This window comes from Humulus lupulus, chromosome 1 (genome assembly GCF_963169125.1).
Source record: "Humulus lupulus chromosome 1, drHumLupu1.1, whole genome shotgun sequence".
NCBI classification, from domain to species: Eukaryota; Viridiplantae; Streptophyta; class Magnoliopsida; order Rosales; family Cannabaceae; genus Humulus; species Humulus lupulus.
The window spans coordinates 164,465,847-164,492,257 of NC_084793.1; the positions used below are offsets into that span (position 1 = coordinate 164,465,847).

At 39.9% G+C, this 26,411-nt stretch overlaps 1 protein-coding gene and 1 non-coding gene across 2 annotated transcripts; both read left to right on the top strand.

The window, feature by feature from the left end:
- The first annotated feature begins 6,167 nt into the window (after window positions 1-6,167).
- LOC133813475 (small nucleolar RNA R71) lies at window positions 6,168-6,274 on the top strand. Its single transcript, XR_009884484.1, has one exon. It is a non-coding gene; the product is annotated as a small nucleolar RNA R71 (small nucleolar RNA).
- Window positions 6,275-12,859: 6,585 nt separating this feature from the next.
- On the top strand, window positions 12,860-15,676 carry LOC133824098 (uncharacterized). The gene is made up of 2 exons (XM_062256966.1): window positions 12,860-14,119; window positions 14,168-15,676. The coding sequence occupies exons 1-2, from the start codon at window positions 12,860-12,862 to the stop codon at window positions 15,674-15,676; spliced, it is 2,769 nt and encodes a 922-aa protein (XP_062112950.1).
- The last annotated feature ends 10,735 nt before the right edge of the window (window positions 15,677-26,411 follow it).

Sequence of the window (26,411 nt, forward strand, 5' to 3'; positions counted from 1 at the left end):
GCCTTCACAATTGGATTGAGCTGCCACCTGTTCATGTCTTTGGGCTTTCCATTATGATAATTGAACCGCGCACCTTCCATACTCAAAACTGCAGCCACAGCATCATAATCTGGCTCATCAAAATGGGCCAACTGCCAATGTTCGTCCTCTTGTGCAGACAATGTAGGGTGGTGCAGTAATTGGTTAAATGAATAAGATTCCGTAGGCACCATTTTACCCCTAACAAAATTTTGCTTTTCTGCATCAAGATATGGGAAATTGGCAAAGAATTCAAACATTTGAGAGTAGTTGGCCATTCCCACACAGGTAGAGTCGCAGAAGAAGCCCCAATTGCGTCTCATTATTTCAGCTCAGATGATATCATAAGCAAGGTTTTTCTCAAAAGGTTCCTCATGAAACTCAAATCTCCTTTCCCTTACCACAAATTTCTTATGAATTTTTTTGAACAAGTCAGCCGCTTCCTTATTAACAAATAACTGCGTGTCATAATCAACCGGGGGAGGTGGTGTTGGTTGAGTGCGGGATGAGGAGGCTTTCTTTGAGGAGGCATCTCTCGGAGGATTTCTCTTAGGACCCTTTTTTTTTTTTTTTTTGTACAATAACAGACTAATCCCCCAAATTAGTTTTCAAGAACTTGAGTACAACTTCTCCTTGGTTTCACTCCCCCAAAAATTACTAAGTGACAAAAACAAACAGCCCAACCACTAATCCAAGAAAAACAATTGACAAACCCCTTAAATGTCTCCCAAGAAAAACATAAAAGCAGTCCACAATACCAAAATGTAATCTATTCTCCAATCAAAAAGCACTAGAATAGATGTGAGATACTTACTTGAATATCACAAGACTTCTCCTTTTTGTCTCTTTGGCTGATGAAAGTCTCAAGAAGGAGAAGGGGTATGAAGAATTAAGAGAGAGCAATATGGTAAAAAGAAGATTGTGAAAGTGGATGAGATTGATGGCAAAATTAGGGCTTTTTACCCCTGATTTCGGACACGGGCCGCGGCATTACTTTGACCATGCCGCGGCCCGCATCAAATTTCCAGCATATAATGCCGCGGCATTATGATATCTATGTCGCGGCCCGCCTCTCTTTTCTGGGAAAACTGGGTTTCAATGCCGTGGCCCTCCTCAGCCATGCCGCGGCCCGCCCCTACTCTTCAAAATTCATGGGCCTCTGGAACCCCCAATGCTGCGGCATTATATGGCTATGCCGCGGCCCTTAAGGATTCTCCATTTTTTTTATTTTTTTGAGTTTTTTTTTATTTTTCACGTTTTTCACGATTCTAAAAGTCCAAAAATAAACCAAATATCCATTGTTTACAAATACAAAAGTAAAATAAATAACACATAAAACATAGGGTGCCTCCTACAAGCGTTGTCGTTAACGTCATTTAGCCGGACGTTGAACCCCTCTTCAGAGAGGCTTCAGAAGGAGGATAGACTTTGCTTGATCAAAATTACCACCCAAGTAGGGCTTCAATCTCTGACCATTGACCTTAAAAGAGTCACCTGAGTTGCCCTGAACCTCCACAGAACCATAAGGAAAGACTCGAACAATAGTGAATGGTCCTGACCATCTTGACTTCAATTTGCCAGGAAAAAGTCTCAGTTTTGAATTAAAAAGAAGTACCTGCTGCCCTGCTTGGAACTCTTTCCTGATTAAGTTCTTGTCATGCCAAGCCTTTGTTCTCTCTTTATAAATCTTGGCATTCTCATAAGCCTCATTTCTGAACTCGTCAAGTTCATTCAGTTGCAACAGCCTTCGTTCACTAGCGGCACTCCAATCAAAATTCAACTTTTTCATAGCCCAGAATGCCCTATGCTCCAGTTCAACTGGTAAATGACACACTTTACCAAACACCAACCTGTAAGGAGACATGCCTATTGGTGTTTTGAATGCAGAACTGTAAGCCCAAATCGCATCATCTAACTTCTTCGACCAATTTTTTCTTGAACTGTCAACGGTCTTCTCAAAGATACTTTTGATTTCTCTGTTTGAAATTTCAGTTTGCCCATTTGATTGAGGATGGTAAGGAAAAGCTTTTCGATGATATACTCCATAACGAGCCAGCAATGCATCAAGTTTTTTATTCACAAAGTGTTTCCCTTCATCACTAATAAGAGCTCGGGGAGTGCCAAATCTAGTAAAAATATGTTTATGAAGAAAATTAAGCACAATTTTACCGTCATTGGCTCTAGTTGCTGCAGCCTCCACCCATTTAGATACATAATCTACTGCCAATAGAATATATTCATTGTTTTAGGATGGTGGAAAGGGCCCCATGAAATCAATGCCCCATACATCAAACAGTTCCACTTCAAGAATCCCCTGTAAAGGCATTTCATTTCTCCTCGAGATATTACCAGTTCGCTAACATCTATCACAGGCCTTGACAAAAACATTGGCATCCTTGAATAATGAAGGCCAATAGAAACCACTTTGTAATACCTTGGCCGCCATTCTTGATGCTCCAAAGTGCCCTCCACATTGTTGAGTGTGACAGTGATTAAGAATGGACTGCATCTCTTCTTCAGGTACACACCTTCTGATAATCTGATCAACACAATGCCTATAGAGAATAGGCTCCTCCCAATAGTAATGTTTCACCTCATAAAAGAATTTCTTTAATTGCTGCTTTGACATTTCAGGAGGCATAATCTTGGCAACCAAGAAGTTCACTATGTCAGCAAACCAAGGGACAGCTAAAGTCTCACTTACCCCAAACAACTACTCATCAGGAAAGTGATCATTGATTTGCACTGCTTTCTTATTTTCAGTCTCCTCCACCTCAAGTCTAGAGAGATGATCAACTACCACATTCTCGCTGCCCTTCTTGTCACGAATTTCCATGTCAAATTCTTGAAGTAAGAGAATCCATCTAATCAGGCGGGGCTTGGCATCTTTCTTTGACATCAAGTATTTAATGGCAAAGTGATCAGTGTAGACAATCACTTTGTTACCAATTAGATACGGTCTAAATTTATCACAAGCAAACATAATAGCTAGCAACTCTTTTTCTGTAGTAGCATAATTCAGTTGAGCATCATTTAGAGTCCGACTAGCATAATAAATAGACCTGAATACCTTGTCAATTTGCTGTCCCAAAACTACCCCCACTGTATAGTCACTGGCATCACACATCAACTCAAAAGGCAATTCCCAATTTGGAGCTATCTCAATTGGCGCAGAAATAAGCTTTTCTTTCAAGAAATTGAAAGCCTTCAAACATTCATCATTAAAATCAAAGACAACTCCATTCATAAGCAGATTCGAGAGAGGCTTGGACACTTTAGAGAAATCTTTTATGAATCTTCGATAGAACCCAGCATGACCAAGAAAACTTCTGACACCTTTGACTGAAATTGGTGGAGGCAGCTTTTCAATAGTAGAAATTTTTTCTCTATCTACCTCAACTCCCTCACTCAAAATTTTATGGCCAAGAACAATCCCCTCTTTTACCATAAAATGGCATTTCTCCCAATTCAGCACCAGATTTGCCTTCTCACAACGATTCAGCACGTTCTCCAAGTTACCCAAACAGAGGTCAAATGATGAGCCAAAAACAGAGAAATCATCCATGAATATCTCAATACACCTTTCTACCATATCTGAGAATATAGCCATCATGCACCGTTGAAATGTTGCAGGGGCATTACATAGTCCAAATGGCATTATCCTGAAAGAAAATGTGTCATAAGGACATGTAAAAGTTGTTTTCTCTTGATCCTCTGGTGCAATAGCGATCTGATGATACCCTGAGTACCCATCCAAGAAACAGTAGTAGCTGTGGCCTGCCAATCTGTCAAGCATCTGATCAAGGAAAGGCAAAGGAAAATGATCCTTCCTTGTTGCCTTATTGAGCTTGCGGTAATCTATACAAATCCGCCACCCCGTTACAGTTCTTGTTGGAATGAGTTCATTGTTCTCATTTTTCACCACTGTCATACCACCCTTTTTAGGTACCACTTGCACAGGGCTCACCCATGCGCTATCAGAAATTGGGTAGATCACCCCAACATCCAACCATTTAAGAATTTGCTCTAATACGACTTCCTTCATGGCTGGATTGAGTCTTCTCTGGGCCTCTATGGATGGCTTGCTATTCTCCTCCAATAAGATTTTATGCATCACTGTCGATGGGCTTATTCCTCTAATATCCGCCAAGGTCCACCCAATGGCCAATTTATGCTCCCTTAAAACCCTCAACAGTTTCTCCAATTCTATCTTTGACAGGTCAGCTGACACAATGACAGGTAAAGTTTCATTCTCTCCCAAATAAGCATACCGCAAGTGGTCTGGGAGAACCTTCAATTCCAGTTGTGGTGGCAGCTGAATGGATGTTAGCAATTTATCAAGCACATCTTCTAATTCTTGAAACTTCTTCCAGTATGGCAAGAAAGAGTTGATCCAGTTTACACAATCTCTTATCTCAGCATCATCATCATCATCGACCTCATCACCCAATAATACTGCCTCTAAGGCATCACTACTCATCCTTCTCTGGGAGACTGCCTTCTCTATCGCATCTACACTATAACAACTATCACTAGCCACCGAATACTTCATGGCCTTGAAGACATTAAAGACCACCTCATCTCCTTGAACTCTAAGCTTAAGCTCTCCTTTGTGAACATCAATAAGAGCTTGGCCTGTGGCTAGAAATGACATACCGAGAATAATTGGTACATTCGTATCCTCCTCCATGTCCAGAATGATAAAGTCAGCTGGAAATATAAACTTATCCACCTTCACAAGAACATCTTCAATAATACCCCGTGGATGTGTCACTGATCGGTCTGTGAGCTGTAAAGTGACAGTTGTTGGTTTTGCCTCCCCCAAACAAAGTCTTCTAAACACAGATAAGGGCATCAAATTAATACTTGCCCCTAGATCACATAAAGCATGTTTGCATTCAAATTTTCCAATGGTGCAAGGTATGGTGAAGCTCCCCGGATCTCTCAGCTTTTGGGGTAGCTTTCTCTGTAATATCGCGCTGCACTCTTCAGTGAGTGCTACAGTCTCATAGTCCTCCATCCTCCTTTTCTTTGACAGAATCTCCTTCATGAATTTCACATAACTGGGCATCTGCTCCAAAGCCTCAGTGAACGGAATGTTTATGTGCAGCTTTTTAAACACCTCTAAAAACTTAGAAAACTGTTTATCTAGTGTAGTCTTTCTAAGCCTCTGAGGGTATAGAACTCGAACGGGCTGCTCATTAACAACTGGCGGACTCTTTTCTGAAAGCTGGTGGCCTTCAGTAACCTCTGAATCAGACTGTTCACCCATCTCTCCATTCTGAACCACTGCCTGTGGAGATCTAGACTGCTCAATTTGCTTCCCACTCCTTAGAGTAATTGCCTGAACTTGCTCCTTAGGGTTGACTTCAGTATTACTGGGCAAATTTCCCTGCGGTCTGTTATTGAGCATATTGGCCAACTGCCCAACTTATGTTTCCAGGTTTCTGATAGAAGATCTAGTCTCTGTCATAAACTGAGTTTGAGTATTGGTGAGGGTCAATAATGCAGCTTGCAGATCATTAGGCCTTTCAGGTGGAGCTTGATTCATTGATTGTTAAGGCCTAGGCTGTTGTGATGAAGAGGCTTGATGCATTGGTTGCTGGCCCTGAAACTGATGCATATTATTATGAAATTGACCCTAAAACTGAGGTTGCTGGCCCTAATTATTCCTCCAAGAAAAATTAGGATGATTTCGCCATCCAGGATTGTAAGAATTGGCGAATGGATTATTTACTGGCCTCTGAAAGTTTCCCACTGCTTAAACCTGAGCTTGATCCATCGGAGTGTTACTATTAATACTGGTAGGACACTGATCAAAAGAGTGAGGGCCACTACAGATTTCACACCTAGCTGCCATTTGAACCGCATTAGCAGATACAGTGCTCTGTTGTAACTGTTTTGTCCAGGAGGCTACTTGTACTGTTAGAGCAGTGATTGCATCCAGCTCATGCACCCCAGCTACCTTTCTGACTCCTGATGATCTTTCCTCAGACCACTGATGATTATTGGTGGCCATGTCCTCCAGCAGCTCATAAGCACCAGTTGCACTCTTGCTCATAAAAGTACCACCCGCTGCAGCATCAATAATGGTTCTGGTTGTAGGACATAAACCATTGTAAAAATTCTGTACTAGCATCCACTGTTCAATGCCATGATGAGGACATCTTCTCAAGAGTTCCTTAAACCGTTCCCAAGCTTCATACAATGACTCTCCATCATTCTGGCAAAAATTATTGATCTCTCCCCTCAATTTAGCAGCTTTGGACGGAGGGAAGAATTTTGACAAAAAATTCTGAGCTAGATCTTGCCAGGTGACAATAGAGTTTGGTTGCAATGAGTTCAGCCAACTTTTAGCTCTGTCCCTCAGAGACAATGGGAAAAGCCTAAGCTTAATAGCGTCATCACTCACCCCATTATATCTAAAAGTTCCACACAGCTCCAAAAAATTAGACAAATGGGTGTGAGGATCTTCAGAAGGAAACCCATTAAATTGAACAGAGGATTGCACCATTTTTAGAATAGCTGGCTTGATTTCAAAGTTGTTAGCCTCTACAGCTGGTGGGCGTATATTGTTTTGTACTCTCGTCAGAGTGGGCAGTACATAATCTCTCAGGCTCCTCTCAGCATTGTTCTGAGCCTGACCCCCTTGTACAATTCCAAGAATTAGAACATTTCTGCCATCCCCTTCATTCTGTGCCATCTTCATAGATTTCTGGGCCTCCCTCTTGTTCTTTCTAATTTGCTTGCAAGACTTTTCAATCTCAAGATTCAAAGGAACAAGACTGTCTGCTCCTCTTCTGCCACGCATATACCAAAATTCACCTGAGATAGACAAATTAAGCAACTAAACAAATTGGAATCAAGAGAAATTAAAATCAAATTAGAATAAAAATTAATTAGACTGATATTGATAATTATTTTCAGTCCCCGGCAACTGCGCCAAAAACTTGTTGCGATATTTTTTTGCTATGCAAGTGCACACAGTCGCAATTTGTAATAAAATGGTAAAAACCAAGTATCGTCCTCAAGGACTAATTTATCAATTACCAATAAATCAATCTTTTTAATTCTATTTGATAAATTAAAATTCTTGATTTTTGTAGACACAGCAAAAGAAACTAAAAAGTTCAGAACAACAATTGAAAATTAAATGGAATAACAACTAATAGTAAAACTTTTGATTTAACCACTGTAGAAACAATTAGGATATTTAATCTCATCAACTATCCTCCCTATTATTCCCTAATGCAAAATATGAGTTCTTCTTCTTTTTGCCTAATTCAATTAATAAGTTGATACAGCAGCCTATAATCATACTATAAATTATAAACTCAACCTAGGTGACAATTTCCTATATTTCTATGGTAAATTGAACCACAAAGGTAGCATTAATCTTGACAACTTAATAAACAATTACACAATTAATTCAGATACTTTCGTTCCAAATTAGAATTATGTCCAATATAACCACAGCAGATTTAAATCTCACTTCTCAGATTTTGACTTAAAAACATATATATATATATGACTAAAGTTGGCCAATCAATAATCAGTCTATAAGAACAGGTTATATGGACTTGAAGAAGATTGAAGAAGAAGAGAATTGAAATTGCATTAGTTCATAATAGGGATTCAAGTGATTCAATTAAACATCCTAAACAGAAAATTAGTTCATAATCATAATGCTAATCACAATGAAAATTAAAGATAACATCAGAAAGTAGAAGAAAACACATGTAGATAAAAATACTCCAAGTCTTCAGCCTTCAAGCAAGAACTTCTCCCCCAGTCCGTACATCTTTCTTCTCTCTTTTTCGCCATATTAAAACCTAGGATTCAATTTTTAAAAGAGGCGGGCCGCGGCTCTACATACACTATGCCGCGGCCCGTGTCTAAATTCCTGGGCGAATTGTTCTTTCCATGCCGCGACCCTAGTAAGCCATGCCACGACCCGTGTCGACGAATTCTGGGTTGATGCCCATCTATGTCGTGGCCTTCTCTAGCCATGCTGCGGCCCGTGGATTTCCTTCAAAACAGTGGTTTTGTTTCACCACCTAGCCGCGGCTCTACTTTGCTCATGCCGTGGCTCTTAAGGGATTTCTCAATTCTTCAAGTTTTCATCCCAAAATATCACCAACACTTCCAAATTATGTTGAGATCCATCCTTTCTCAAAATATGTAGAAAAACTTGGTTATTTCTTCCCTTTCTTTGACATTTTCCTCCAAGTGCTCAATTCTTCCTGATATTCACAAAGACAAACAAACAAAGCATAAACCCGCACTAAATGAAAGAAAAACGAAATAAAAGACTACTTAAAACAACACCTAAACATGACAAAAACTAGACTCAACAGCCTCTAATGTTCGGCCTTTACCTGTTGACAAGTTAAGCACTTAGCCACATAATCCACCACGTCCCTCTTCATTCCTGACCACCAATACAAGGCTCTCAAACCTTGGTACATCTTCGTTGTACCTGGATGTAAAGAATAGAGAGTGGTATGAGATTCATCCAAGATCTCTCGCCGGATACCAGCATCCATCGGAACACAGATTCGACCCTTGTGTTTCAGTAATCCCATCTCCGAAATAGAGAAGTCCTTAGCCGCCCCGACTAAGATACTCTCTTTGTGCCCTCTCAACTGGGGATCCTTCCCCTACGCTTCCTTGATCCTCTCAAGGAGTGTAGAATGAAGAGTGATGTTGGCTAACCGACCAACCACCAACTCTGTAACGCCCTGGATAGTCAGGACCGCTACACTGTGTACTTATAAAGGTGCAGGACTTGCTAATTAAGACATATAGTCAAAACGTGTCACTAAACCATAAATGTGCTAAGGATAAAATGGTTTTGGTCTCAAAAGATACATTTCATATACTTAAACAAATTTACATATGGGATCCCAAAAAGGAACAATGTTTAAAGGTTAGTTTACAAAATTTCCAAAATACAGACTACCATCAGCCACTCTAAGGCAAAACAGACATTCATAGCTTTTCTGTTCCTGTTATCCTCTCAACCGTGGTGGCTGAGCAGCTGGTCATGTACATTCCGCTCACAGAGCTCTCCAGGTCAGGGCTGATCAAGTTTGCCCTTGCCTTCGCCAGCACCACGTAGCACCCGTGAGCCAAGGCCCAGCAAGAAAACATATTACACATCTCAACAATCATATCAAGAGAATAATTCATCAAGCATGATCAACCACTTAACATTCCACATTAATCACATAGCATGTAATCAGAATCAAAGACGTAACCAACCATTAATAACAGTCAAATCACATAATAACTAGGGCCGACAACTTAGGCCGCACCCTCTGTTTACCCCACTGACTCCAACCTGCTTAAACCGAGCTCAGTGCATAATAAGTTATCCTCGGCTACCAGTGGCTGAGCCGCGCCCTATGCGCAAGTGTAACCTTTGGCACTCTTAGGTCATTGGTTCACTATTTACATGGCATAATACCATTCTTTTCAATGCATACATATCAGGGAACCCTTAGTCTCATTACAAATACACAACTAGGTGCAATTTTCTTACCTTTGGCTTCCAAGTGAACAAGTTACGAGCGATGCTCCTTGAGCGCGATCCGATCCCCGAGCCCTAGCTTAGCACCTAGTCACAACCAAGATAAAGGATACCATCAACAATCTTAAGTGAGCTTCTAGGAAAAGTTCTAGTCTCCGGAACCTTGAACTTCACCAAACATGGTAAAAGATTCAATCCCGAGCACCCTAGGTTAAATTCCCAAGCCTAGAATCTCAAAATCCCAAAATCCCTTAAGGGTCACGGCATTAGCCACCCATGCCGCAGCATGGCCCCAACCAGAGGCCTCCCAATGCACAAAAATAGGTAAGGGTCGCGGCCCTACTCAGACCATACCGCGGCCCGCCCTCCTTCCTCAACACCCATCAACTTCGAAGGGCCGCCGCTCACCAAGAACTATGCCGCGGCCCGACCCCTTCGAACCCAGAAAAACATCCATTTTTAACTCTCAAACCTCATGCAAACTCACCCAAAACTACCCCAATTCCACAACTCAATTACCCAAAAACTTCCCACAAGATTCCAACAACACAACCCAGCTGAAACCTAGACTAGAAACCCATCAAAACCTATTTCAATCACTGAAACTTTCTAACTCAAGAACACAAAACCCAGCCATGGAAACACCATAACTCAACCATTAAACCTTAAATTCGAACTTACCTCAGCTGCAGAACCAATCCTCTAAAAGTTTTCTGGCCTAACTTCCAAGGTTTCAGCCTCAATTTAATCTTCAAATCCAAAAACCCAAAACCTCTTAGAACACACTCAAAAACACAGAATTTCAACCACAGAAAATGGAATTCAATGGTTACCTCAACCTTGATTAAGTTCCTTTGATAATCCTTGAGCTATTCCTCTAAACTCCAGCTTCAACTCTTAGAATTCCAGCCAAAACCTCTAAGTTTTTGTGTTCTTCTTTGGGAGAGAAAGAGAGAAAGGAAGAGAGGGTCGGTTTGTTATATTCCACAGTTTTATAAAATATTCTTAAGTCTATCCTTAAGCAATCAAGTTAATCCTAAGGCTCGGGGTACCGAAAACGTCCCTGAGAGAAAAATGGTAAAATTCCCCAATATTCCCACCTAGACTTCCTTACCTCGAATATATCTCCAATTATTTATTTTCATAAGCCGGTAATCTAAATAACCACCCAATACCTAAAATACCCCTTGACTTGTCCAAAGTCAAATATTAAGCCCCGTTGTGACTTTCCCGCTATCTAGTTCCCTAGGATCGCCTCAAGTCGCCCGCTACAGATTTACCCACATAATAATGTGGTTCTCACAAACATAACATTTAATCACATTTATATTTATATAATCATACAAGCATGCATATCATGTAATCATGCATTAAATCAATAAATTCATACATGAACCAATTATGCCCTCCTGGCACACTAATCAAGGCCCTTAAGCCATATGAGTGATTTTTGGTTCGTTACAAACTCTATACCCGCTCTACTCATCTCCTCAGCTAACTTATCATATATATGCCTCGAACTAAACAATTTTCCTGGGCCCTTCCGACTCGATGCATCAACTACTACATTAGCCTTCCCAAGATGGTATTGGATATCACAATCATAATCCTTTACCAATTTCAGCCACCGTCTCTGGCGCATATTCAGATCCTTATGAGTAAAGAAGTACTTCAAACTCTTATGGTCGGTATATATCTCACACTTCTCACCATATAGATAATGTCTCCAAACCTTAAGTGCAAATACCACCGTTGCCAACTCCAGATCATGCGTGGGATATCTCTGCTGATAAGTGAATTTTAGATTCACTTATTAGTGTCATTTTATATCTAATTTGTAGGTGTTTAGGGTGTTTTGTTTGGTTTTATGCTTGTGTTGTGTTTGTGTAGGGTCCAAGGAAAAGTGGCACAAAATTTGTACAAAACGGAAGTGAAACGAAGAAAAATAAAAAATTCATGAAATAGGGCTGCATCGCTATATTCAGGGGCTGCATCACAATTTCTGGCTTGAATTAGGGCTGCAGCGCCATCATTAAGGGCTGCAGCGCCTGACTGAAACAGAGAGCTTGTTTTTGGCATTTTTGTAGCGCAGCAGCGCCTGTTTAAGGGGCTGCAGTGCCGGGAGCCGTACGGAAATCTTAAATTGCGATTTTTGAAGGGCAAAAGAGGTCTTTTTGCAAGGGATATAAAAGGAAAAGTTTAATTAGGGTCTAGGGACGTTTTGGAGGAGATTAGATCAGAGATTACATGCTTGGGAAAGAAGAAGAGGCTAGACTTCATCAAGATCATCACCATTATATCTAGTTTATTTCTTCTTCCTTTCATTTTTTAGTTTTTAATTATGAACAAATACATTGCTATTATGTTTATGTTTGTAATGGAGAACTAAACTCTTTTTGTGCTAGGGTATTAGATGAATCTATTTTGATTATTGAATTGTGGTTATTATTATTATTTCTATGAAGTTCTTCTCGTTTGTTCATATCTTCTTGATTTAATTTTCTTATATTAATGTTTGGCCATCGTTATTGTGAATTGAAATCTAGGGTTTATGCTTGAGAAAGATAAACGTAGATTGGACATAAGAAGATTTGACATAGAGTGATTGTGAGATTGAGAGATTCCTTAAACTCTATGAATTTGGCTTAGAATAACTATTGCTTAATGATGTCTTGATTAATTAATAGCGAATAGAGATATCATATTGATTAATTGAGATTAATTGCATATATGCTTGAGAGAGATAAATGCATTATATTAGAATTCTATAAATTACAAATGAGGAGAACTAATTAGGATAATAAAGAAACCATATTCATAATTGAATAGTGAAATCATTACAATAGTACATTTATCTTTTATTTAATCACTTTCCAAGAGCATTAGATTGGATTATCTTGTTATTTCATATTCTTTATTTTAATGTTTGATTTATTTATTGGCTTTTCTAATTAAAATTATAGACTTAACAGTAATAGTAATTAGTGACTTTAATATTTAATCCCTGTGGGTTCGACATCTTTTAAATTAAAACTATATTGCAATACACCGTACACTTGCAGTAGAAAAATCTGTATCAAGTTTTTGGAGCCGTTGCCGGGGATTAAAATTAATATTACTAATATTGAAACTTTAAGTCTTGATTTTAAATTAGATTTTTATTTGTTTTGTTACTAACGTTATAGATTGTTCTTGTGTTCTCAGTATATGTGAAGGACTAGGAGTTCTACACCTGTTGAGCCTCTGAATCCTGAAATTGAGCACACACTCCGTCAGTTGAGATCTAAGAAAAGGACTGAAGAGCTTAATATGGACAACAACGGGGTGAACAACAACGGTGGCAATGGCAATAATAACAATCAACCAGCAGCTGCTGGGGCTCCTCTTAATCCAGCGCAGTGGGCAGTGCATGATTTTTGCATGCCTGTTGTGAATGAAAATCTCACTGGAATAGCAAATCTAGCCATTGCTGCCAACAACTTTGAACTGAAACCTGCACTAATTAACATGGTGCAGCAAAATCAGTTTGGGGGACTAGCTACTGAAGACCCTAACATTTTCTTGGCCATATTTCTAGAGGTATGTGCCACAGTGAAGTTGAATGGCGTTACTGATGATGCCATCAGATTGCGTCTCTTCCCTTTCTCTTTGAGGGAAAGAGCCAGGAGTTGGTTGCAATCTTTGCAGCCTGGAACAATTACAACATGGGATGAGATGGCAAGAAAGTTCCTGAGTAAGTTCTTCCCTCCTTCCAAGTCAGCCCAATTACGTAGTGACATTGGGCAATTTCGACAGTTAGATCAAGAACCATTCTATGAGAGGTTTAAGGAATTATTACGACGTTGCCCACAGCATGGTTATCAAAATTGGATGCAAGTTCAGATTTTTTATCAAGGGTTGAATGCTCCAACACGAACAATAGTTGATGTTGCTGCAGGGGGTGCTCTATTAGCCAAGACAGCTAATGAAGCCTTCACTTTGATGGAGGAAATGGCCACCAACAGTTATCAGTGGCCCAATGAGAGATTAGGCCCAAGGAAAGTTGCTGGGTTATATGAAGTTGATCAGATGACAGCCATGAATGCCCAAATTGCTGCTCTACAAAACCAAATGGCTGCTCTATCAGCGCAAAATAATCCAATGGTTATGGAGAGTGTAGCAGCGGCTGCTGCAATGCAGGGGCAAGAAATGAGTCCAGAACAAGCCCAGTTTATGGCAAACCGCTCCTTCCCCAATAACTACATAAGCAACATCATGCCTAATTATTATCATCCAGGATTGCGCAACCATGAAAATTTCTCTTATGCCAATAATAAAAATGTGCTGCAACCACCTCCGGGATTCAATTCTCAACCGCAACAAGAGAAAAAGCAATCGTTGGAAGACATTTTGGGCACTTTTATTATGGAGTCTAACAAGAGGTTCGGAAAAAATAAAGCAAGACTCGACAATATAGAGACCCATATGACTAACATGGGAGCTTCAATGAAGAAAATTGAGACTCAAGTGGGCCAATTAGCTAATGCGGTGAATTCTAATCAGAAGGGAAGTTTTCCTAGTGACACTGTGGTAAATCCAAAGGAATCATGCTAAGCAGTTTGTTTGAGAAGTGGTAAGGTGCTTGATGAGGGCAATGTTCAAGCTAGTTCAAATGAGAAAGTTGAGCCAGTGGTACGAGAGGTAGTCAAAGAAGAGAAAGCCAAGAAGCAGAGTGGAAGTGACAAGAATGACATGAAGAAAGATAGCCTTCCAGTGTATCAACCTCCCATTCCATACCCTCAACGATTTCAGAAGAAGAAATTAGATGAACAGTTTGCAAAGTTTCTAGAAATCTTCAAACGAATTCACATAAACATTCCATTTGTAGATGCTCTTGAGCAAATGCCTAATTATGTGAAATTCATGAAAGAAGTCATGTCAAAGAAAAAAAGATTAGAATACTTTGAAACTGTGAAGTTAACAAAAGAATGCATCGCCATCTTACAGAAGAAGTTGCCTCAAAAGGTGAAAGATCCGGGTAGCTTTACTATACCATGCATTATTGGAGGGTCATTCTTTGACAAGGCATTATGTGATCTTGGAGCGAGTATTAATTTGATGCCACTTTCAGTTTTTAAGAAGTTGGGGGTAGGAGAGGTGAAGCCCACAACCATTACTCTTCAATTAGCAGATCGGTCACTTACTTATCCTAGGGGAGTGATTGAAGACGTATTGGTTAAGGTGGACAAATTTATTTTTCCTGCTGATTTCGTGGTTTTGGATATGGAGGAGGACCATGAAATCCCCATTATTCTTGGTCATCCATTCTTGGCTACTGGAAGAGCTCTTATTGATGTACAAGGTGGTCATTTGACACTGAGGGTTAACAATGAAGAGGTTAAATTCAACATTTATCAAGCACTACAGCAGCATGAAAACACGAGCACATGTCACCGTGTGGATTCTATTGAGGTAGTAGTAGAAGAGATGATGAGAAAAGAATTATGTGATGATCCTTTACAACATTGCCTTAATTCTAGTATTACTCAAGCTGATTTGAAGAAGGTGAATGGTGAGTTTGTGGGTGACGAAGTGGCTGAATGTGTGATGGCTCTCAGTGCTATTCCTCGTGCTAGTGGTACTAAAGTGGAAGAAACTCTTTGTCAAGCCAAGGAAGGAGAAGTCGAGAAGGAAGTGGTGGAAAAGCAAGATTTGAAACAACTCCCAGATCATTTGCATTATGAGTATCTAGGAGAGAATTTCACTTGCCTAGTGATCATTTCATCAAAACTCTCAGAATGTGAAACTGAAAAATTGCTAAGAGTTTTGAGGAAATATAAATCTGCCATCGGATGGGAAATTTCAGATCTGAAGGGAATAAGCCCAACTGTTTGTATGCATAAGATTCTATTTGAAGAAAATTACAAGCCTTCTATTGAGCATCAACGGCGATTGAACCCAGCCATGAAAGAAGTAGTGAGGACAGAAGTATTGAAGCTATTGAATGATGGGATCATTTATGCTATTTCGGATAGTAGTTGGGTTAGTCATGTGCAAGTTGTACCAAAGAAAGGGGGGATGACAGTGATCAAGAATGAAGCCAATGAATTGATTCCGACAAGAACAGTGATAGGGTGCAGAAGTTGAACAAGGCGACTAGAAAGGATCATTTCCCACTTCCATTTATCGATCAGATGCTTGACCGTTTAGCTGGCTATACACATTACTGCTTCTTAGATGGATATTCAGGCTATAATCAAATAGCAATCGCTCCTGAAGATCAAGAAAAGACAACTTTCACATGTCCTTACGGCACTTTTGCTTACAGGAGGATGCCTTTCAGACTTTGAAATGCACCTACCACTTTTCAGCGGTGTATGATGGCCATCTTCTCAGATATGGTAGAAGAGATCATGGAGGTATTTATGGACGACTTTTCTGTTTTCGGGTCGTCATTCGACCAGTGCTTGCACAACTTGGCATTGGTCCTTTGTAGATGTGAAGAGAAGAACCTTATGCTGAATTGGGAGAAATGTAACTTCATGGTTCAAGAGGGAATTGTGTTGGGGCATCGAGTTTCGAAGGAAGGTCTTGAAGTAGATCGAGCCAAGATAGCCATTATTGAGAAGCTTCCTCCACCGATGAATGTCAAGGGGATAAGAAGTTTTTTGGGGCACGTGGGTTTTTACAGGAGGTTTATTAAAGACTTCTCGAAAATCAGCAAGCCATTATGCAATCTCCTAGAAAAAGATACTGATTTTGTTTTTTATGAAGAGTGTAGGAAGGCATTTGAGTCGATAAAAGAGAAGTTGGTGTCAGCCCCTATTATGAGTGTCCCGAATTGGAGTCAAGCATTCGAGATTATGTGCGATGCTAGTGATTATGTGGTAGGGGCTGTCTTGGGGCAGCGAAGAAAGATGATTTTTCGAGCAATTTATTATGCGAGCAAGACTCTTGATGATGCTCAACGAAATTACTCAACCACTGAAAAATAACTATTAGCGGTGGTGTTTGCATGCGATAAATTCAGACCATATCTCTTGTGTTCCAAAGTTATTATTTACACAGACCATGCAGCACTACGTTATTTGTTTGCAAAGAAGGAGGCCAAGCCAAGATTGATACGTTGGGTATTGTTACTTCAAGAGTTCGACATTGAGATTGTGGATAAGAAGGGGAAAGAGAACTTTGTGGCAGATCATTTATCACGATTAGAGAATAAAGAAGCTGAATGTAAAGACGCGATCAAAGAATTATTTCTGGATGAGTTACTGCTGGCTGTATCAACAGAACTCCCATGGTATGCCGACATCTTGAATTACCTTGTTAGTGGAAAGCTTCCTCCTGATTTTAATGCACATCAAAAGAGGAAATTGATTCATGATTCTAAATACTACTTCTTTGATGATCCATACCTGTTCAAAATGAGTATGTCAATAGTAGAGCAGTGTCATTCGGCACCTTACGGTGGGCACTTCGGGCCATTGCGTACAGCAGCGACAGTTTTGCAATCGGGTTTTTATTGGCCCTCAATTTTTAAAGATTGTTACACTTTTGTCAAGACTTGTGATAGATGTCAACGAGTTGGAAATATCTCGCAAAGAAATGAGATGCCTATGAATGTGATTTTAGAGGTGGAATTGTTCGATGTGTGGGGCATTGACTTCATGGGGCCCTTTCCACCATCTTTTGGGAACTTGTTTATCTTACTCGCTATTGATTACGTTTCAAAGTGGGTCGAAGCGATAGCCACTACTACAAATGATTCCAAGGTGGTTTCTTCTTTTCTGCAGAAGTTTATATTTAATCGTTTTGGAACTCCAAGAGCGATAATAAGTGATGAAGGAACACATTTCTGCAACAAAGTTATTAAACCACTCTTGATGAAGTATGGAGTTCGACATAAGGTGGCTTTGGCCTATCACCCCCAGTCTAATGGCCAAGCTTAGGTATCAAACCGAGAGATCAAGTCTATCTTGGAGAAAACGGTGAATTTAAATAGAAAATATTGGTCTCAAAAGCTTGATGACTCTTTATGGGCCTGCAGGACAGCATACAAGACTCCTCTCGGTATGTCTCCTTATCGACTAGTATTTGGCAAAGCTTGTCACTTACCAGTAGAATTGGAGCACAAGGCTTATTGGGCGATCAAGAAGCTGAATTTTGATTACCAAGCAGCGGGTGAAAAGAGGTTATTGCAGCTGAATGAAATGGAGGAGTTTCGGAATGATGCATATGAAAACGCTCGTATTTACAGAGGACTAAGAAATATCATGATCAACTGATATTAAAGCGAGAATTTGTGCCGGGACAGCAAGTTTTACTTTTCAATTCTCGTTTGAGGTTATTTCCCGATAAGCTAAAGTCACGATGGTCTGGTCCGTTTATTATCACCAAGGTTTCTCCTTTTGGTTCTGTGGAATTAAGAAATAATGACGGTTCACTTTTTCAAGTGAATGGACAAAGGTTGAAACATTATTTTGGTGAAATTCATAAGAAGGTGGAGACGATGTATCTCCAAGACAGTAACTGAAGCTTCTTCAATGTCTAGCTAAAGACGATAAATTAAGCGCTTAATGGGAGGCAACCCATTGTTATGTTATTTTATTTTATTTTAGAAGACTTTATTTATTTATTTTGTAAAATATTAAGTATTATGAGCCGTGGAAATCGTGAAAAAAAAATTATTATTAATTTTGTTCCAGGGGCTGCAGCGCCACTTTCATAGCGCTGCAGCGCAATTCTCTAAGGAATTAGAGCCGCAGCGCCGCACCCTAATAGAGAGGGTGTTATTCGGTAGCCCCAAGCGCCGCAGCGCCATAACTAGGCGTTGCAGCGCTAATTCATTGGAAAAAAAATCTGGAGCATCAGGGCCTTTAGCGCCGCAATGCCATAACTAGGCGCTGCAGCGCCACTCCGAACAGAAAGAAAAAAAATATAGATTTTTAAACTCTTTTTCTCTAACCACCATTTTTTCTTCTTCTCTTCTCCCTACTCCGAAAAATCAATATCCCAAACACCCATCACTCTACTTTCTTTCCTTATTCTTCCATTTTCAAATCATCATCTTCTTCTCTTCTCCTCATCATTCCTCTATTCTCATCTATATAATTTTCATTTTTCCTTACCCTAATCATAAATACCACATCAAACTTCCATTTTTTTCAAGTTTTCACCTACTTCTCAAGGGGGCCGAATTTTATGAAGATAGTGGTGCATTGAAGATCACAAGACACTCACATTAATCAAGTAAGTCATTTACTCATCTCTTTGGACCACTTAGATTCTTGAATATATGTGTAAGTGGAAATTTTATGAGTTGGATGAATGTTGTGAGTTGCATTGTTGGAATTGATGATTCATGAATTGTTTTTGAAGTATTAGTGTGATTTTGGGGAATAAGATTGAGAAACAGTGGAAGGGAAGAGTGAGAATTGTTTTTGCCCACCAAGTGTTTGAAAAATTGCCTAAGTGACTGTTCTTGGTGATTTTTGATTAATTGTCATAAGAAAGAAGTGGTGAATTACGTTTGGTGGGATTGTTTAGTTGTTAGGGGGTTAATACGTGATTAATTGGGAGGTGAGGTATTGTTTGGGTGTTTGGCGGGTTGTTCCGAGTCACCATGGGACCTAAGAGAAATAGTTCAAGACCATCATCTTCAAGACCCTCATCCTTTAGGGCACCACCATTTGATACCACCAAAATTGTAAGTAAGGAGGCGGAAGAGCGATATATTTCTTTTGTGGGGAAACTGGTGCTCAAGGAAAGAGGTATTGAATATGCTCCTCAACCTAGTTCGTGTGTTATCTTTGAGCCAATTAGAGCCAATATAGAAAGTAGGCAGTGGGAATCTGTTGTGAAGCAACCAGAAACTAGAATGAATATATCTTGGGTGTATGAATTTTATGCTAATTTTTCGGAGTTGAATGAGAAGGGTGAATGTTTTGTGAGAGGAAAATGGCTACCTGTGGGGAGTTATAAGGCAGTCGATGATTTTTTAAATACTAAGAGCTTTGATGACGAGCATGATGAGTACCAATTGTTTCTACAAGATCAGCATGATTATGTTCTTATAGCGGAAACATTAGGTTGCCCAGGAGCTAGAATTGCATATGCTCATGATGAGCCTAATGGGATGTTTTTATGGCAACTTAATTAGGAAGCTCGAGCATGGTTCTATTTTGTGGCAGCCAAATTAATCCCTACTAGTCATGTTAGCCATATGACGAATGACCGGATGAGGTTGGTATTTGCTATCATGAAGGGGATGACTATTGATGTTGGACGAATTATTCGTCAGGGTATACGGTTTGTTCTTCGTGGCACCACTACTGGGGGATTTTCGTTTGGGTCATTTATCACAGATATGTGCGTTGTGTATGAAGTACCGAAGGAAAAAACTGATATAACGGTGCCAGTCAAAGGGAAACTTACTCAAGCAAGAATTGCGCGTTATCCGAATGCCTCTTTAGTAGCACCAGCCGCACCTCCACGAAAACAAGGCCAATGACGAAGGCGGGAGAGTGATGATGAGGACCTTGAAAATCAAGAGGATGACAATGTTCCGGAGAATGAAGAGGGGCCAATGAATGTGGATGTTCCTTTGGTTCTTGGTGGTCCAACTGATCTTAATATGCAATACTCGCATGACATGATGCGCTATATTTTTCAACAAAACACGATAACTCATAACTATTTGGCTGCTCGGGAGGCATATGAGCATAATCAAGTTGATCAGCTAAATTTGTTGGTGGCTTAGTGGACATTGAACAGAGGACAGAATAATTATTTCGCTTATCCTCCTCCGTTTCATGGGATGCAAGACCCACCACCACCACCCCCACCTTCTCCTTATCCGTAAGCATGGACTTTTTGTAAGTTTCTTTCCTTTTCTTTGTAGTTACACATTGGGGACAATGTTTGTTTCAAAGTTTGGGGGAGGGATTTTTTCGAAAGTTTTCTTTTATTTTGTAAATATGTGTTTAGAGTCGGGTTGTTGTGAGTCGTGCTTGAATCAAATCAATAATAAAAGTCAAGGTTACGTAATGAATGCTATGAACATAAAGTTAGGAAATAAAACCACTTTGCATCCGTGTGCTTGATTTTGTCTGATGCCATGATTGACTAATATATGAGGAAAGATTGAACTTTTTGCCATGATTGTTAAATTCGTGCTAATTGATTGTGTTATGCATGTTAAATGGGATTTGTGGAAAGATTTGGTTGATTACTCTAGAATTTGTGTTACTTGTTATTTGAGACGAAATCCTAGATAATGTGTGCTTAAGAAGAAGATGTAGGCAATTTTGTTTGGTCCGTTTGAGCCTTTCTAGCCAACCCGAGACAAAATTGTATCTTTAGTCACCCTAATTGAGCCTAGGCCTATTTTTGTTGAAACCCCAAAATTGTTGAAACCTAACGAAAATCTTATCAAATATCCTAACCATATTAATATCATGAGCATACAAAGATAATTTGGGATGGGGTTTTGTAATGGAAAGCATTTTGGGCAAGAGAGGAAAAGATGAATGAGAGAAAGTTTCTTCTTGAAAAAAAAAAAAGAGAAAAATTTTATCATGGAGATACACTCCCTTAAGGAAATATATTGTATACACAAAGTTTGGGGGAGTGAGTGTTGAAAAAAAAAAGAGATGAAAAAGAAAATTATATATAATAACTAAAGAAGAAACGAGGAAGAAAGAGAAATATATATATCTCATTCATGACAAGGGTTCAATGCGGGTGTTTGGGATTTATGTGTACATGGTTGTTTGAAAGGTTGGTATGCTTATGGTATTAGTGCCTAAATGACTTTCTTATCTACCTTACCTAAGCCATACATTTTGAGCCATTAAAGTCCTATTGATTCTTAAGCATGCGTTGTTTACATTAGTGGAGAATAATGAGTAATGCAAACTTATGGAATAATATTGATTGTGGTATGACTGTGAGAATTTGGTGTGCATAACTATGTCAATTACTTGAGTTTTAATCATTATGGTGAATAGTTAAAGGATGTGAATGATAATTAGTTGATTATGGCAATAGTTGAGATTGAAATTCTGGATTTGTTGTTGGGATATTTCGGAAGCTTTATGTGAGGATGGTATTCAGGAAATTGAAGCTTGACTGTTATTGTTGGTTTGATTCGCATTGTGTGAGTGTGTTTAGTTTTTATTTAGTTTGTGTTTTGAGTCGTTACTCGAGGGCGAGTAATTGTCAAGTTTGGGGGAGTTTGATAAGTGAATTTTAGATTCACTTATTAGTGTCATTTTATATCTAATTTGTAGGTGTTTAGGGTGTTTTGTTTGGTTTTATGCTTGTGTTGTGTTTGTGTAGGGTCCAAGGAAAAGTGGTGCGAAATTTGTACAAAACGGAAGTGAAACGAAGAAAAATAAAAAATTCGTGAAATAGGGCTGCATCGCCATATTCAGGGGCTGCATCGCAATTTCTGGCCTGAATTAGGGCTGCAGCGCCATCATTAAGGGCTGCAGCGCCTGACTGAAACAGAGAGCTTGTTTTTGGCATTTTTGTAGCGCAGCAGCGCCTGTTTAAGGGGTTGCAGCGCCGGGAGCTGTACGGAAATCTTAAATTGCGATTTTTGAAGGGCAAAAGAGGTCTTTTTGCAAGGGATATAAAAGGAAAAGTTTAATTAGGGTCTAGGGATGTTTTGGAGGAGATTAGATCAGAGATTACATGCTTGGGAAAGAAGAAGAGGCTAGACTTCATCAAGATCATCACCATTATATCTAGTTTATTTCTTCTTCCTTTCATATTTTAGTTTTTAATTATGAACAAATACATTGCTATTATGTTTATGTTTGTAATGGAGAACTAAACTCTTTTTGTGCTAGAGTATTAGATGAATCTATTTTGAATATTGAATTGTGGTTTTTATTATTATTTCTATGAAGTTCTTCTCGTTTGTTCATATCTTCTTGATTTAATTTTCTCATAGTAATGTTTGGCCATCATTATTGTGAATTGAAATCTAGGGTTTATGCTTGAGAAAGATAAACGTAGATTGGACATAAGAAGATTTGACATAGAGTGATTGTGAGATTGAGAGATTCCTTGAACTCTATGAATTTGGCTTAGAATAACTATTGCTTAATGATGTCTTGATTAATTAATAGCGAATAGAGATATCATATTGATTAATTGAGATTAATTGCATATATGCTTGAGAGAGATAAATGCATTATATTAGAATTCTATAAATTACAAATGAGGAGAACTAATTAGGATAATAAAGAAACCATATTCATAATTGAATAGTGAAATCATTACAATAGTACATTTATCTTTTATTTAATCACTTTCCAAGAGCATTAGATTTGATTATCTTGTTATTTCAAATTCTTTATTTTAATGTTTGATTTATTTATTGGCTTTTCTAATTAAAATTATAGACTTAACAGTAATAGTAATTAGTGACTTTAATATTTAATCCCTGTGGGTTCGACATCTTTTAAATTAAAACTATATTGCAATACACCGTACACTTGCGGTAGAAAAATCTGTATCATCTGCTCATACTCCTTTGACTGTCAAAGATGCGTAGGCTATCACCTTTCCGGCTTGCATCAGCACACACCCTAAACCTTGTCTGGAAGCGTCACAATAAACCACAAACTTCTCATTGTCTGTCAACAGACTCAATACTTGAGTGGTGATCATTCGTCGCTTCAATTCCTTGAAACTATTCTCACACCTGTCTGTCCACACACACTTAGTCTTCTTCCTCGTCAATTCAGTCAATGGTGTGGCTGTCTTGGAGAACCCCTCAACGAACCGCCAATAATACCCTGCCAATCCCAGAATACTCCTAACTTCAGGAACACTGCTCGGTATAAGCCAATCTCTCACTGCCTCAATCTTACCTAGGTCAACCAGAATCCCCTCCTTACTGACAATATGGCCCAGAAACGTGACTTACAGTATCCAAAACTCGCACTTGCTGAACTTAGCATATAACCTATGCTCTCTCAACCGCTGCAATACCGAACTTAGATGATGCTCATGCTCTGTCTCTGACTGAGAGTATACCAGTATGTCATCAATAAACACAATCACGAACTTGTCCAAATAGTCCTTGAAAACCCTATTCATCATGTCCATAAAAGTTGCTGGGGCGTTGGTTAATCCAAAAGACATAACTAGGAATTCATAATGTCCATATCTTGTGTGAAAAGCGGTCTTTGGTAAGTCCTCCTCTTTAATCCTTAGCTGATGGTATCCTGACCGGAGATCAATCTTAGAAAACATTGTCTTTCTCTGTAGCTGGTCAAATAAATCATCTATTCTAGGTAATGGGTACTTGTTCTTGATGGTCAATTTGTTCAGCTCCCTGTAATCAATACACATCCTAAGAGATCCATCCTTCTTCTTAACGAACAACACTGGAGCACCCCATGGCGAGAAACTCGGTTTGATGAACCCCAAATCCAGTAACTCCTGCAACTGAATCTTCAATTCCTTTAACTCTGCCGGAGCCATTCTGTAAGGTGTCCCGGATACTGGCTCAGCCCCTGGCGCCAACTCTATAACAAACTCGATCTCCCATTGTGGCGGCAACCCTGGAAAATCTACTGGAAATAAATCTGGAAACTCACATACCAATCTGGTCTCACCCGGCCCAACCGACATAACCCTAGAGGTATCCACAATGTTCGCTAGGAAACCTATGCAACCTTCTTGCATCAGGTCTCTAGCCTTCAGTGCTAAAATCATAGGTACCCGCGGTCAACTAACTGTCCCCACAAATACAAAAGGTACCTCCCCTTCTAGTTCAAAAGTCACCATCCTACGCTTGCAGTCAATCGTCGCCTCATACTTCGATAACCAATCCATCCCTAGGATCATATCGAATCCATCCATCACTAGCTCAATTAGATCAACAACCAATTCCCTACCGTCTATCTCTACTTGCAATGCTCTAATCCATCTCCTACACACTACCAGTTCCCCAGTTGGCAACAAAGTCTGAAAACCCCTAGCATACAAATCACTAGGTCTACACAGCTCATCTATCACTCTAGCAGACACAAATGAATGAGTACCTCCCAAATCAATCAACGCAGTATAAGAAGAACCAGCACTAGAAATCTGACCTATCACGACCGAGGGGCTAGCCTCTGCCTCAGTCTAAGTCAAGGTGAATACTTTGGCAGGAGCGAGGCTGTCGCCCTGCTTCAGCTCCTCTTTTCTGGCCTGTGGATAGTCCCTCTTCAGATGATTGATACTCCCACAAGTAAAACAGGCCCTGATCCTGCATTCTCCCTGATGTCGTCATCTGCATCGAGGACACACTAGAAAGCTTCTCTAATTGTCACTTCAGCCCTGGCGGCCACTAAAAGCACCCCGTGCTTTCCAGGAACCATACACCTCGGCTTGTCACTGATACCAAGTTGTAACGCCCTACTGCCTTAGAGCCATTACTAAGTGAGTTTAAAACGTGCAATTAACTCGCTAACCGAGGTTTTAGGTTAAAAGTGTAGCTAAACTGTAATAAAAGTCATATAATTTGAAAATGTAATCATTCACTGAAAATCATAAAGCGTTAAACAATTGGGATCCCAAAATACTGTTTGGAAATATTTACCACTAAAAAATATGATTAAAGTCGACTAAACGACAAAATTCGGACTAATATATCTCCCAAAAATACCCCTGGCCGAGGCAACCAGGCAGGCCAAACATGTACACGTCGCTTCACGCTCTCCATACTCATGGTTGGTCGACCTTCCCCTTGCCCTTACCTGCACCATAGAGCACCCGTGAGCCGAAGTCCAGCAAGAAAACTCCACACAAGCAATCAACATATGCATAACTATCAATCAACATATAGTAAAACCGCCAACAGGCTAAACACATAACGGACATGCCGTCCTAGGCACTTTACCAGGCCCTGGGTTCGCGGTCTACACCGTGAGGATATCCAAGGTATCCAATAGGGGTCTCACCCTAGAAACTCGCACTCCGCGTGCTTGACGCTGCTCCCGGCCCCTTGCCGTACTCGACCTTTGTCGTTCCTGGCCCTGGTCATTCTCGGCCTTCGCCATTCCTAGCCCTCGCCGTACATTTACAGATATGCAACACATAGCATAAACTTAACAAACACTTCAAAAAATACAAGCATACACAATAGGGCTACGCCCTGCATCATAATCACATAGCGTCGTGCCCCACAATACAAACTATAGGGCCACACCATGCTTTATGGGTACAACAGTTTTCTTACCTGTGTCTCAAGCTTTCCGAGCACCGATATCCCGAGCACAATCCCATAGTCCGAGCCTCGTTGAAAACCTAGTTACAACGTATCAAAAACATCCATCCATCAAGTTCTAATCCATTAAATAACTTTGGGTTATAATTCTAGTCTCTGGGACTTTGAATTCTATCAATTCGGGTGATAAAATCCATCCCGAGCCTTAACTTTTGGATTCCCAATCCTAAAACCTTCTTGGGGTCCAAAAACCCACTAAGCGTCGTGGCCCCAAGGCCTTGTGCCGCGGCCCGCCTCAACCAGAAACCCAACCCTGAATTTCAGCCTATGCGCGCCATGGCCCAGCCTATAGTGTGTTGCAGCTCGCCCCTCTTCCTGGCCTCCCAACTGTTCTAGAGGGTCGTGGCTCAGCAAGAACAATGCCACGTCCTGACCCTTCGAACCCAAAAAAATCCACCATTTTCACAACCAAAATCAAGCCAATTTACCCCAAAATCAACCCAACAACCCAAATTAATCACCACAGTAGCTCTACTATAGTCTCAGCAACAAAACCTAACAAAAAGCTAGCTTAAAACTTCATAAAATCCCAAACTCAATCTTCAACCTCAAAGACTTAATAAAACTAAATCCCAGCCAATAACTTACATA

Coding starts and splice junctions, on each gene's coding strand:
- LOC133824098 (XM_062256966.1), top strand. CDS start 12,860: ATGGACAACAACGGGGTGAACAACAACGGTGGCAATGGCAATAATAAC. Junction 14,120..14,167: donor GTTTTCCTAGTGACACTGTG/GTAAATCCAAAG, acceptor AGAAGTGGTAAG/GTGCTTGATGAGGGCAATGT.